The sequence below is a fragment of the Patagioenas fasciata genome, chromosome 29 (genome assembly GCF_037038585.1).
Source record: "Patagioenas fasciata isolate bPatFas1 chromosome 29, bPatFas1.hap1, whole genome shotgun sequence".
In the NCBI taxonomy this organism is placed as follows: domain Eukaryota; kingdom Metazoa; phylum Chordata; class Aves; order Columbiformes; family Columbidae; genus Patagioenas; species Patagioenas fasciata.
In genome coordinates this window covers 1,876,392-1,889,938 of record NC_092548.1, presented here as the reverse complement: position 1 = coordinate 1,889,938, position 13,547 = coordinate 1,876,392, and the positions used below count along the sequence as shown (strand labels likewise).

Genomic DNA, 13,547 nt, shown 5'->3' with positions numbered 1-13,547 from the left:
AGGGCCCGGGCCCTACCTTGTGCTGAGGCTCCTCAGCAGTGTCGGTGGGAGGGACGATGGTGACGGTGCTGTCCCCAGAGCTCCCACCTGGAGCAGGTTTGGGCTGCGCGTTGACGGGGGTGCTGAGGGCGCTCACCCCCAAGCCCAGGAACGGCCTAGGGGAGAAAAGAAAGCACAACAGAGCTGGGCTGAGCACAGCTGTCACTTCAACAATCTGACCTGCTGTTGTGTTTTCCTATCTCGAGTGGCCTATTGTTTGTGTGTGTATAGCAAATTAGACTCTATCCTTATTTGCTCTGTTTTGCTGCTGCAAATTTGAATTGAATTTATAATCCAGCACTAAAATTGTTCCTTTGTCTGACACCTTGGAGTTATTTCTGAAGTCTTTAGTCGATAACCCTCATGGCTACTTACACCAATAGAAAGAGACAACAGCAATACGTATTTCTAGCTGGCGGTGTCTCCTCGCAGCACTGCAGTGCTCTGGATCCCCAGCCAGGTTTGTCAGCTGGTGTTTGATTTATTCCAGTTCATATTCACACACCAAACCCCCTCCCCGTTGTACTCACAGGCTGAATCTCTTCACCACGCTCTTCTGAGCTCTGCCCGCTGCGGTGCTCTGGTCAGGAGCTGCTCCTTCGATTTCACGTGACAGACGGAAACTGCAGAACAGGCAATACCGTTAGTTAAATATCTCAAAGTGGCCATATTTGAGAAGCCCTGGGTCACTCCCACGTCCCAGAGGGTTCATCCCCACGAGGAGGAGCGCAGCTCTGTGCGTGTGTATTTCCACTCTCCGGGAGCAGCTCCTGGCAGCGCAGAGCTCAAGGCTGAGAGAACCTGAACCTGCCTGCGGGGGAAGAAAAGCTGCTTCGCCAGCTGGGCTGAGACCCTACCTCTCCTCATCACTTCAATGCCGCTGCCTCCTAAACCACTGCACGAATTTCTCATCTCCTGTCACGCAATAGCTGTTACATGAGGACTGCAACAGCTTCATTTGTGCGATTACTTCAAACTCCTAAGAAAACAAATAATAAAATAGGAATTCTAATTAGAAAAATCAAGCCAGTCTCGTTAATACACTAAACACACGCAGCAACAGATCCAGGACAAACTGCCCTCGGACAGAGGAAACCCCGGCACCTTCGCTCCTACTGATCTCTGACCAACAAGGCTCAGGCTGGAAGGCAACGCTCAGCCTTGATTTCTCGGTCCCAGGTACCCGCTTCGCTCTCTGCACCTTTGACCCACAACTATTTACTGCAGCACAAGGAAGATGGTCACAGACTGCATCTTGTGGCCAGCAAAGGTCTCACGCCAGCAGGTCTGATGCGCTCCCAGCACACAGAACACGCTCGTGTAACGTGTTCCCGTGAACACCAAACGGGGGGAACGTGCCCCAGACGTAACTCCCGCGGCAGCGAGTGCCCTGCGGCTCCTCTTCCCCTGCTGCCCGCATCTAAAAGGAATTTCTCTTCCCGCGCCGCCCCGCACAGCCCGGCAGAGGTTCACAGCGTGCCGGGGACTGTTCCTTCCTCACCCTCTGAGTAACGTGAGCGGCTGTTGGATACGCCCAGCAAAGACAACAGGCCTCGCCAAGAGAACGCTCTAGCAGAGAGCGTCAGGCACTAACGATCACAGAACAGTCACCGTTCCACTTACCCTTCGCCGCTTCTCAAAATTGATCAGGCCGCCCTGTTGGAAGGACAGAGAAGGGATCGGAGGAGAAGAGCACAGGCTCGGCTGGAGTTGATCACAAACAGGATGAACAGGATGAAGTAGCGACACCAAGGGACGGGCCAGAGCTGCCCTGACCAAAGGCCTCTACAAAGACCCGTTTCCAGCTCTAGGATAAGCCACAGCACTCGTGTACCTGAGTCTATTTGTTAAATACATTCCTCTCTTTTTAAGAACTGCACTAGCACCCAGTGGAAGATGCAGGAGCAGACACAGTGTCTGCAAGGGAGGGAGGAGATTTAGGATTCCAAAAATTGCCCCAAATTACCTCGAGATAGTCCTGAAGGGCTGTGTCCAGCATGACGAGGTCAGTGAGGAAGGTACCCAGGTAAGGTACCGTGCCTTGTGTGACTCCCTGCAAACGGTCAGAGCAATGGTGGATTAACTGACTGAGAAGTAATAATTATACTAATTAGAATACTCCTGTGGAAGCAAACAAAATACAACTAGTCTGCTTCACCAAACAGCGCTCTTGTAAATGATGCTTTCACGACATCATCCTTGGTATCTCAGCCAGCGGTTCATGTCTGCACAGAGCGGTATATAAGCCAAAGTGCTCATTCGTAACTCCTCTGCGTCAAATCTCGCTGTGCGGCACCTCTCGCCCCAGCAGAAAAGCCGGGATTTACAGACCCGTCTTCCCCAAAGCACCGCATACGGGAGCTCATTGGTCAGGAACAGGGCTGAGCTCGGCTTTGGGTGAGATCACAACCTGGCAACTCAAGCTCATTCCCACCTTCAGCAGCAGCTCCCTGCTCGTCGCAAAGTTGTCACAGTCGGAGAAGATTTCGCAAAGCTCTTCGAACATCAGCATTGTGTCCCTGTACAGGAAAAGATTCAATGATTTAAGTTGTTTGTAAGCACTCTGAATCAGATCAGGGGACAATTTTTTTCTCAAGAATCGTTAACAGTTGGGCACAGAAAAGATAAAAGCACCAAAACACACCCAGTGACACACTGCACAGCCTTACTTTGGAACGCAGGCCCTGGTCTTCTTCCGGCGATAAACCGAGGTGGACTGCAAGGCGGAAACGATGGCCTTCAGAGACGAAAAGTTGTTCAGGATCCTACATTGCTGTGAAAGGAGCGGTTAGAAACACAGGAGCGTTAAACGTCAGCATCACCAATAGTCAGTGCTCTTCTGTCTGCCCCGTGTCCTGCTTGCTGCACATTCTCCCTGCTAAGCGGGCAGCTCTACAAATACTGAGCATCAAAAATATCACTCCCCCCCACAGCCCCCCTGTCCCCTCCCAGCTCCACGGCACCCGCACAAGGAACGTTAAACAGTCGCGAATAAACGCTTTACACGTCCGATACGGATCCACTTCTCCAAGATCTTCGCTCTTGGCTGTGTCTTTAATTCTTTGCTCTCCAGGATGGTGCTGAGCACGCAGTTGGTGACGGCGTTGAACTGCGAGATGGTGGCTCTGATGCTCTGTGCCAGCTGTTTGTTCTCTTTCTTGTCCCTTCGGGACCAGATGCAGCCCAGGCAGTGGTGGGGCACAACGTTCTGGAAGAGTGTCTAGAGGGAAACAGAGGTGTCCAACTCAGCCTGGAGCGCTACTGCCCACAGCAAGAAATGCACGGTTACAGTACAAACTGCAGCTGAATCCAGTATGGTATTAAAAGGGAAATATTGGTTTTCTCTCCAGTTTAAAATATACACTTTGGTATAACTCTTTAGGCCTGACGCCCTAAAAGAACTGTCAGCTAAACTGTCCTGGAAAAATAAAAGACACCTTTCTATCACTTACATTACCAGGGGGAAAGATTTCCATATAATGATACTTTTGAAAGAGATCGATACAAATAAGCCAAATTGGAGCACTACAGTTACAAAGTACTTCTACATCTTCAGGTGAGGTAGCCTAAGATACAGTCAAAATACGCTATTTCTGAGGGGTCAAATGTTAAACTTTGCAAAAGAGGCCACACAGTCTACATCCACACTGTATAACAAAAAGACAAACACCTTCAGAAGAACTGAAGGAAAAGCCCAATCAATGAAGCAAGTCTGGATAACCAAGCAGAGCTGCGCTCTGTGTCCCAGCAACAGAGCGGTTCTGGAACAACAGACTTACACCGATATAAGTTAAAAAACAAACAAACAAACAATGAGAAGCCCAGAACTCTTTCCCCGAGCATTTCAAGTAATACCTATGATCTACATACCGCATCCATGTATGTCAGCTGTTCTGCCACCAGGTCTTCTTGGGACAGCGAGAACTCTTCTGGGCCGCTGATCTCCAGTTCCTCTTCCTCGTCCGGGGTGCAGGGAGAAAGGCTGTGGAACGCGTCTGGCCAGCGGGGAAAACACGAGTCAGTGAATTTATACAGAAAACAAGTAATCAAAGCAGGTATTTGGAAAATCACTACATAGAAGAACAGAACATGCAAAGGGACCTGCCTGGGGTAACGGCCTCACCGTGCTGCATATTTTAGGGAGATAGAGAAGGTCCAGAAGATTAAATGGGCAAAGAGAAGGTAGAAGAAAAAGAAATAGGGAGAACTGAGCTGTTCAGGGTCTCTTAGCTGAGAAGTGCCTTAACCCATTCACTAACCATTCTTTGGAAAGAACAAACCCACCAACCCCCCCACAACAACTCCTTATTAACACTGCAGAACTTTGATAATCTGCTTGTCAGCATTTACGCATTCTATACTCTGAAAAACAGCTGAACTGCAAAGAGACAAGACTGCAGTTATACCCCCAAAATATTACGCTGAGAATGCTCTTATGTCCACGTTTCAAGGGAAGAGGAGGAGAAGGGAGAGAGACCAGTTGGAAAGTTAAAACGTGCTTTGCTAGTACTACTGATGAGGAGAGAAAGTAATGCAAAATATACGAAACCAATCGTGGCTCCAGCAGCTTCAGGACAGGCCCCCGGACGCCCTGGGCTGGACTCGGCACTAAACCAGAGCTGGATTCAGGGCTGCAGGGCTGTACAGAATTGATCAGCAGCCTTGGCTGCCGCAGCACTAAGTCTAAACCTGGGCCTTTTCTGCACACCAGTCCTACCGTTATGCGCTCCAGAGCCAACGGGGTCTGAGAAACACACAGGTAACGTGAGAAAAATGCATGTAGTAGAACTCAGTCTGCCTACTAAGGCTGGAAGTTGATTCCAGTACTCATTCACATACCACGTGAGCTCTTACGACTTTTCGGCTCACGGCACAGGAAGCTTTGTGCCCTGGATAAGGGGATGTGTCAGGCTTGACGCTGGGAGAACACACAGACAGCAGAGAAAGGTACTTTACCATCATTCTCCCATTCTTCTTTCTGGAACTGCTCCAGGAGGTTCTGCGCCCTCTTCTCCGGGTCAGAGCCGGGCATGTTCTTCTTCAGATAACTCAGCACCTTCTGCAGACACACGTACTCGGGCGGCTCTCGGAAATCGTCGGCACATTGGTCGAGCCAGGCTTGTAAAATCGATGCCATCGCACTGTGAGCAAATTCAGAGAGAACACATGGGTTGTATGCAGCAGGTATTGATGCAATCGCATGGATCTGTACCTAATATAACAACAGGAACACTGAGACATTCATCCCCCACGTGAGGGCAGTATGGACACTTCTGTGAGCACAGAATTTAATTTGTTCTTTTTAGGCAAGAAATATTATTAAGATAATACTTCATAGGAAACTAAAGGCTGCTTCTTCAATTACACCTTGAGAAACCAGCGCAGTCATTCATATTTTCTCTGCGTTGTATTATTGGATGTGTTATGAGACAGCTGATACTTGGCCTTTACACAAGCTCCTTGAAGCAAACAGGGCTGTGAATTGTCAAATGAAACAACAGCTCTGCTGCCCACGTCCCGCTCCAGCACCGAACCCTGACTGGGGCTCGCTGGGCGCTGCAAAACCAAACTTACATCCTGAGCACTGTGCTGGATCCGGGGGAATTCTGGGTTCCATGTTCTTCAGAGCCCGAGATCTCCAGGTTTCCGTATCTGAAAAAATGAGATGGCTGTTTAGAGGAACCTCTACTGAGCAACCCAAATAGCGTAATCCATATACAATTGGCATAAACATATAGATATTGGCATATTCATATACAATTGGCATGAAGACAAGGGCTTCATGCTGGACAATTCCACCGTGGCTGGGGAAGCTGCGGCAGAGATGAAGGGTTTGCACATATCCCCCGTGCACTGGTCTTTTTTTAAGGGACAAGCTGTATTGGTTTTCTTGTGTCGGTCCCAGTTTGGTTCCTTAGCGGTCAGACCACGCACGCTTTCCCCACCTGGCGCTTAAGCTTTAATGAGATTTGGGATGTGGGCAACGTGCATTTACACATGGTGTGTTTACGCTGAAATCCTGAATTTTGCAGGATTCTTTTCTGTCAACATCCCCCTGTCGTGTATAATAAATGACGGCTCAGTTTCCATTCTGTCCCGGCTCTCACCTGTCCAGGAGCAGTTCCAGGACTGTGCTGGTGGAAGCAAAGGCCCTGTACGTGGAGAGGAAGATGCTGATGTATGTGAAGTCATTATCGGCAAAGGCCCTGTACGTGGAGAGGAAGATGCTGATGTATGTGAAGTCATTATCGGCAAAGGCCGTCGGAAGCGTCTCCACCAGCTTTTCCAAAGTTCCAGCTTTCAGGGCCCTGCTGTTGCACGTCTCGTCCGGGCTGACAGTGTGTCCTGCAGGGAACTGGTCCCCTTCAGCCTACAAAGTGGAAACAAAGACAAAGCACAAAACTCAGACAGAAGCCAGAGCCCCGACAGAGCTTGCACAACGAAACACAGATTCCATTTCACCTTTTCACAGGAATAGTCCATCTCTAGTTACTAAACAATTTTGTCGGTTTGGGCTCTCCAAACACCAAATGCTGTATCAAATACTGGAGGACAATCAAGACATTTCTTATTGAAACAGCCAAGTGTTTCCAGTGCTTAAGCTGTAATCTCCTGGTTGCCTTTGAAACTGACCATTCTCTCATAACAGGGCCAACCATTCAAAAACCCCGGATGCTTTCTTAGCATCCAGAAGTTTAAGAAAGGTTTGTCAGACTTCTTGCAGCATGAAAGATCTAAGTTCCTTCACTTACTCCAACCTCTACAAGAAGATACTAAGCAAGATTTCAAGCTTCTCAGTACTTAAAGGAATTGGTAATAAAGCCCAACTCACTCAAAATGAACAAAACCAGTTGTATTCCTTTCAACACGGGTTCTATGAAACTTTCAGTTAGAGCTGCATTTCTCTCAGACACATCCACTACCAGCCAACGCTTTTCAGCTGAAAAGCCTCCAAATCACTCTACAAATGCAGCATCACTAAGAACTCTTCCCATCAGCTGGAAAATGTACAGGAGGTCAAAAATACTTTCTGCTATTTCTCCCGGTAAAAACAGGAGGCAGAGATGGGAAATCTGCCACTCAAAGTCTCTATACTACCAACCTGGACACTACACCAAAGCAAGTTCTTATATTATTGCCTTGGATCCTGAAGAAAATGTAGAAACATCGCAACATAACATGAAAGTTCTACCCACCTCCTGACCCTCTGGCTCAAACTGCCACAGCTGCACCGATTGCAATGAAGTGAGGACACTTTGATCAGCTGGGGGCTTGGCCACCACGCCAGCTTTACTTACCCCGAGCCATCTTGCTCCTTCGCTGTCAGTCTGCTGGATCTGCGCTCTTCTCAGGCTGTCGCAGTCAACAGCTCCTTCTTGTGCGTCTTCAGCTCCATCCTCAGTTGTGCTCTGCCAGGAAAAGGGCCAAGAGAAACAAGTCAGAGAGAAAGGAACATGGTCCCTGCACAAGCGCAGGCTGCAGACACCAGCATGCCAGCACCAGGATCTCACAAGCCCTCAACAACGCTCACTTCAGTTGCCACTTTTTAGCTGCCTTCAGTTACCTGGGCCTTTTTGGGCTTTTAACTGAAAGCAGAGAGGAGCTGAGTGCACAACTTACTGCACAAGTCAATGAAAGAGGTAAGAATTAAACCAGAGAGTCCAGATCTCCTGAACCCCACCACTAACAGCCGCTGTATTAACATGCTGATACATGTTGAGGAGCAAAGCACTAGAGAATTGAAAACAGATGTAACAATTAACTTCAGAAATACATATACTGGTCCCCCTGCAACCACATAATGCTTTTTCTGCATACATACCACTTGAATAATTAAAGTTTCAGGGCTTTACTGACTACCATAGCCTTAAGCACAGCAACAACTCAATTAGAAAGGATTTGAGTGCAGTGCAACCAAATCCTGGTTTGGGGTGCTGGGGTTTGGGGTTTTTTTGGGGGTTGCTTTTCTGGTTTTTTTTTACCTCTTTTAACTCTAAAATATCCCTAAGTCATACAGAACTGTCTGTGCACCAGTGACTTGCCTCTTGAACGCTCTGTGGAACCTCCACATCTTCCCCAGGTTGGTTCCTCACATTTTCTTCCAGGCTCTGTGGAGTCTCCACGTCTTCTTCAGTTGGCTCGCTTGGAGTCTCCTCTGTGCACTCTGCAGTCTCTGTGTCTTCCTCTATTGCCTTGCTTAGACCGTTCTCAACGCGCTCTGGAGTCTCTGCGTCTTTGTCTGATACCTTGCTTGTAGTCTCCACATCTTCCTCTCTTGTCTCGCTTAGAGTCTGCTCAATGCGCTCTGGAGTCTCCTCAACGCGCTCTGGAGGCTCCTCAGTACACTCTGGGCTCTCCACTTCTTCCTTGGTTGGCTTGGTCAGAGTCTCCTCAAGGCTGTGCAGAGACTCCACATCTTCCTCGTCTCTCTTCTGCCTGGGTGTCCTCCTCCTTGGTCTTCTCCAGCATCTCCAAAGAGACAGGTTCCGAAAGGGGAAGTTCCGAGCCTGTTAGAAAACAACGGAAAAACAGTTTTGAATTGCAGATAGCAACACATTTACTTTTAACGTCCTTGCAAAAGTACCGGGACAAGATCACATGAACCCTGAAATTCAGACACTATTACAATGCAAAAAATAGATAGGATCATAGAAACATTTTGGTTGGAAGAGACCATCGAGTGCAACCGTCAACCCACCCCTGGCACTGCCCCATGTCCCTCAGGACCTCATCTATGTGCCTTTTAAACCCCTCCAGGGATGGTGACCCCACCGCTGCCATGGGCAGCCTGTTCCAATGTCTAATAACCCTTTCACAGAATCCCAGAATCCCAGAATGTCAGGGCTTGGAAGGGACCTGGAAAGCTCATCCAGGAGCAGGAACACCCAGCTGAGGTTCCACAGGAAGGTGTCCAGGCGGGTTTGAATGTCTGCAGAGAAGGAGACTCCACAACCCCCATGGGCAGCCTGGGCCAGGCTCTGCCACCCTCACCATGAAGAAGTTTCTTGTCAAATTTAAGAGGAACCTTTTGTGTCTCAGTTTGTACCCGTCACCCCTTGTCCTGTCACTGGTTGTCACTGAGAAGAGCCTGGCTCCATCCTCCTGACACTGCCCCTTTCCATATTGATCACCAGGAATGAGTCCCCCCTCAGTCTCCTCTTCTCCAGCTCCAGAGCCCCAGCTCCCTCAGCCTTTCCTCACACGGGAGATGCTCCACTCCCTCCAGCATCTTGGTTGCCCTGCGCTGGACTCTCTGCAGCAGTTCCCTGTCCTTCTGGAACTGAGGGGCCACAACTGCACACAATATTCCAGGTGTGGTCTCCCCAGGGCAGAGCAGAGGGGCAGGAGAACCTCTCTGACCTACTGACCACCCCCTTCTAACCCACCCCAGGTACCATTGGCTTCCTGGCCACAAGGGCCCAGTGCTGGCTCGTGGTTTTCCTTCCTCAGTGTGATATATCACACTATATTTCAAATTTAATCTCTTTTTTTTAGCCATGCCTTTTAAGAAATGAGAAAGCATTACATAAATCCCTTTTATGAAGTGAAACTACAAAAAGAACTATTACATTTTTTAGCACTAAAGGGACAATTTACCTGTGTAGGGTTTGGGGTTTTCTGGGGGGAGAGGGGGGCAGTGGGGGGAGGTGGGGTGGTCGAATTTTGTGCTCAGAAATAAAATCACTGCTTCTGAGTACAAAACAAATACCTTCTATATAACGGACAAAATGGAAATTGTTATTGCTGCATCATTAACACATCTCTTGTTTAGACATCAGAAGTGCTTTCCGTAAAAGGTGAGGTCTTGATCATATTACATTTATTCATCTGAAAGATGAATAAATGTCCCCAGGACCCCCAGGTCCCTTTCCCCTACACTGCTCTCTAACAGGTCATTCCCCAACTTACACTGGAACCTGGGGTTGTTCCTGCCCAGATGCAAGACTCTACACCTTCCCTTGTTATATTTCATCAAATTTTCCCCTGCCCAGCTCTCCAGCCTGTCCAGGTCTCTGGATGGCAGCACAGCCTCTGGTGTATCAGCCACTCCTCCCAGCTTGGTGTCACCAGCAAGCTTGCCGACAGGACACTCTAGTCCCTCATCCAAATCCTTGATGAATATATTGAATAATACAGGCCCCGGCACTGACCCCTGAGGCACTGCATGAGATCCAGGCCTCCAACTGGACGCCACCCCATTGACCACGACTCTCTGGCTTCTTCCCCTCAGCCAGTTCGCAGTCACCTCACTGCCCGCTCACCCAGACCGCACTCCCTCCCGCTTCTGGGAGGAAATGTTCCCAATAGCCAACCTGAGCCTCCCCCGCCCAACTGGAGGCCGTTTCCTCCCGTCCCGTCACTTGTGCAGTCACCAACTCCCTGCTCTCGCCACTCGGAGCTGCCCCCCCACCCCCGGCCCCGTGTGCCCCGCGGCCCCGGGGGAGGCCGGGCGGCGGGGCCCGGCTCGCTCATACCCGTCCGCAGCAGGGCCCGCAGCCGATCCCGCACATGGCGCTGTGTCCGCGTCCGCAGGCAGGGCTGCTGCCGGCTCCGCCAGCCCCGCACTCCCGCTCTCTCTCGCACCGACCGCTCGCCCCCACGCCAACGGCGGCGACGGCTCCGCCGGCACCACGGCGACCGGACGCGGCCTCGCGGCGGCACGCGCCGCCCGCAGCCGGCCAATCGCAGCTCGCCGCCGCTCCGCGCGCGCCCCCTTGCCCCGCCCTCAGCCCGCCCGCAGTCCGAGCCCTTGCTCAGCCGGACAAGGCGCCGGGAGCGGGACAGACGGACCGAGCCGGGAGCGTGGGCATCAGACTGTGCGTGGAACACAACGTGTGCTGCGGCAGAGCCCGGGGCGAGCGCTCCCGGAGCTGCTTCACGCACACGCACCACGCGCTGGGATTTTACTCCTGGCCCTTTAAAGATTCCTAGCACAATTGCTTACATACAGTTCTAAACTAGATATTCATTCTGTGGCTTAAAGTGTTAGTTCGTTAGTAGGCTCTTACTATGTAGTTGGTTAACCCTTTAAAATGTTATTTCCCTCTATCAATATAACTTCATAAACAAGTTTCCTAACTTTTTACATAGAACTTCACCACCTTTTCCTTTTCCAGGTTCAGAGCCCGTGCCCCATTTGGTTATATCTGTAAACATTAAACATCTTCTCAGCACGAACCACAGCTGCATTTCTCACAGTTCCCCTTTTTGCTTTTTATCCCATTGATTCGTGCTTTGACTTCAAAGTTAGCCAGCACCTGCCTAAAATCATTAATTTATACCCCGTTCCTTTTGCTGCCATTTCAGGATCGATAGGCATGGCTGAGATTTGCATGCCTTGGACTGCTGAATGTAGTAACTGAATAAAGCACGGGATCATGCATGGCACAAACAGTAAACGCAGAAATGCACATACTATCACGAACCCTATTTTCTTCCACCAGGCTACAGTTTCGAGACCAATATCCATTAGGTGGACCTGGCCACCAAGTGGGAGGAATAGAGGTACTTGACGAATTTGCCCTCAACGCTAACTGACAAGGGGTTCGTCCAACGTATTCAGTCATTTGAGACCCCCCACATATCCAGCACGAGGTGACATTTAATTCTCGGGCTGTCTTTTCCATAAGATCTATAAACAGGTTTTTCCCTGCTGTCGGTAATTGTAATCCTTTGTCTTTTTGCCTTATTTCCTCATACCAATCACTGCTGTTCTGTACCAATTTCTGTTGCTCTTGCTTTCCTTTTAATTCCTGAGTGGCACTCTTAACTAACTCCTCCTTCTACTGATCTTGCACTCCCCCTCCATCTGAATAGCCCCACTCACCACCTTGTGTAAAACAGATCCTCTGTTCTCCCCTAGGGCAGGAGGCAGAGCCTACAGCGAGTCCACCTTTCTCTAGGTTAGTTGCTACCCATCATTCCTGCCCTTGGATTTCACACTTCTCCAATTTTTTTCTATCATAACATCCAGAATTAATAGGAGCGTGATAATGTAGATCATACTGGGTTAGTCTCCCTATTCTCACACGCTCGTAGCACTTGGTACAGGGATTGGCCAGGCTAAGTTGGGAAGAATAAGTCACCACTGCTAGCAAGGGGATCAGGTCCAGGGTTCTGCACCCTCTGCCTCTCTGGCCGAGCAGGTTGCAGCCACAGCCGAGTTCGTCGTCTTCTCAGCAGCAAGGGCCGTGTCCCCGCCTTTCCTGTTTTTACCGTTAGCGTGGCGACTTTTTATCGTTTCCCAACTCTTGGCCTTCACTTCCCAGGAACAACAGGAGCAACACGGAATGTGGTTTCTCTTTCTGCACTCTGTTCTCCTCATCACTGGTGGGCTCTAAATTCCCATTCACCCCTTCAGTAAATACCTCCCACCATTCTCCGCTATTCTTTTTCTATTCTTCCAGTGGCAACTGGAATCCTCAACCGAGCTCTGGTTTCCTGATCTTCTGTTCTTAGACATTTCTTACACAATCCTGTCGGTAAGTTCCCTTTGTGGATATGCTTATACCACAGTCCATTTACAACCTAAACATCAGATATAAAATGAGAATTACATATACAACTCGGTTCAACACATTTAGCTATTAAGCCATTCTCATTTTCGTTTATACTGGGCATTCACATCAATAACACTAATAGTAGTTACATCACCAATCCCGTGTCAACTTCAATTTCAGTTCGCCCGGTTCTTGAGATACTTTCAAGGTTCTTTCTTCCGTCAGGGCTCCTCTAACTCGAGAGACGCGTGTCCATCCTTTCCCTGCCCTCCCAACAGCTGTTTCTGTAGTTAACAAAACAAGAAAAGGTCCCTCCCATCATGGGGTTGGAGTTTCTTCTTTTCAGGTTTTCATTAGTGTTGCCCCCATATCTACCAGAAATTCTACTTGTTTGTTCATTTGGGTTTCTTCTTCCCAATGCGGTGAGCACCACCCAGGCTGCTCACCCAGAAGGACTAAAACTGCTTCCCAGTGCAACCCCAAACACCCTTCACTTCAGCAGGTGACCGCACTTGTGCTTTCAGCTCCTGGGCTGGTGCTGTCCGGGCTTTCCCTGCTCAGCACTGACTGTGTTTTGGGAAGGCAGGAGCCAGTGCAAACCCTTCTCCGCTGTTCTGCTCTTTTTCTGCTCTTTTTCCCCTTTGCTGTGAAGCTCAGCTGCTCCATGAGTTATTGTGTTCTCCTGTGAGCGTGGGGTTTGTCCTCTGCTGTGGAGCACGAGAGCGAAGCCCCCGGAGCCCCGGCTGGCGCAGACCCCGCAGCGAGGGTGACAGACCCGGAGCCAGGAGCAGTTTCCCCAGGGTGAGGAGCAAGTGGAGCTGCTCACACCAAGGGCACAGGCAGGGTTGGTGCACGTCACCGGTTCTAAGGCTGTCACCAGAACCTGACAACCTGACAACAGTGTGCTGGCTCCCCGGGCAGTTGAAGTACAACCAGAACGCAAGAGGCAGCTTAAATTCGGGGTCGTCTTTTTGCCAGGAGCAACAAATGCCGTGATGGAGACAACGG

General features: G+C 49.8%; 1 protein-coding gene across 2 annotated transcripts; it reads right to left on the bottom strand.

Annotated features, from left to right (window-relative positions):
- Positions 1–572: 572 nt before the first annotated feature.
- On the bottom strand, positions 573–10,606 carry LOC136113879 (ral guanine nucleotide dissociation stimulator-like 1). 2 transcript variants are annotated; one of them, XM_065859119.2, is made up of 14 exons: positions 10,515–10,606; positions 8,082–8,546; positions 7,338–7,448; positions 6,147–6,409; positions 5,614–5,691; positions 4,996–5,180; positions 3,910–4,034; positions 3,044–3,259; positions 2,709–2,812; positions 2,474–2,558; positions 2,006–2,092; positions 1,663–1,695; positions 897–1,018; positions 573–662 (listed from the first exon to the last, which is right to left on the bottom strand). In XM_065859119.2, the coding sequence occupies exons 1-13, from the start codon at positions 10,548–10,550 to the stop codon at positions 911–913; spliced, it is 1,896 nt and encodes a 631-aa protein (XP_065715191.1). In that variant the 5' UTR covers positions 10,551–10,606; the 3' UTR covers positions 573–662; positions 897–910. The 2 variants fall into 2 exon arrangements, with proteins under 2 accessions (XP_065715191.1, XP_071656325.1); XM_071800224.1 differs by lacking the exons at positions 573–662; positions 7,338–7,448 and having other exon boundaries at positions 670–1,018.
- Between the last annotated feature and the right edge of the window lie 2,941 nt (positions 10,607–13,547).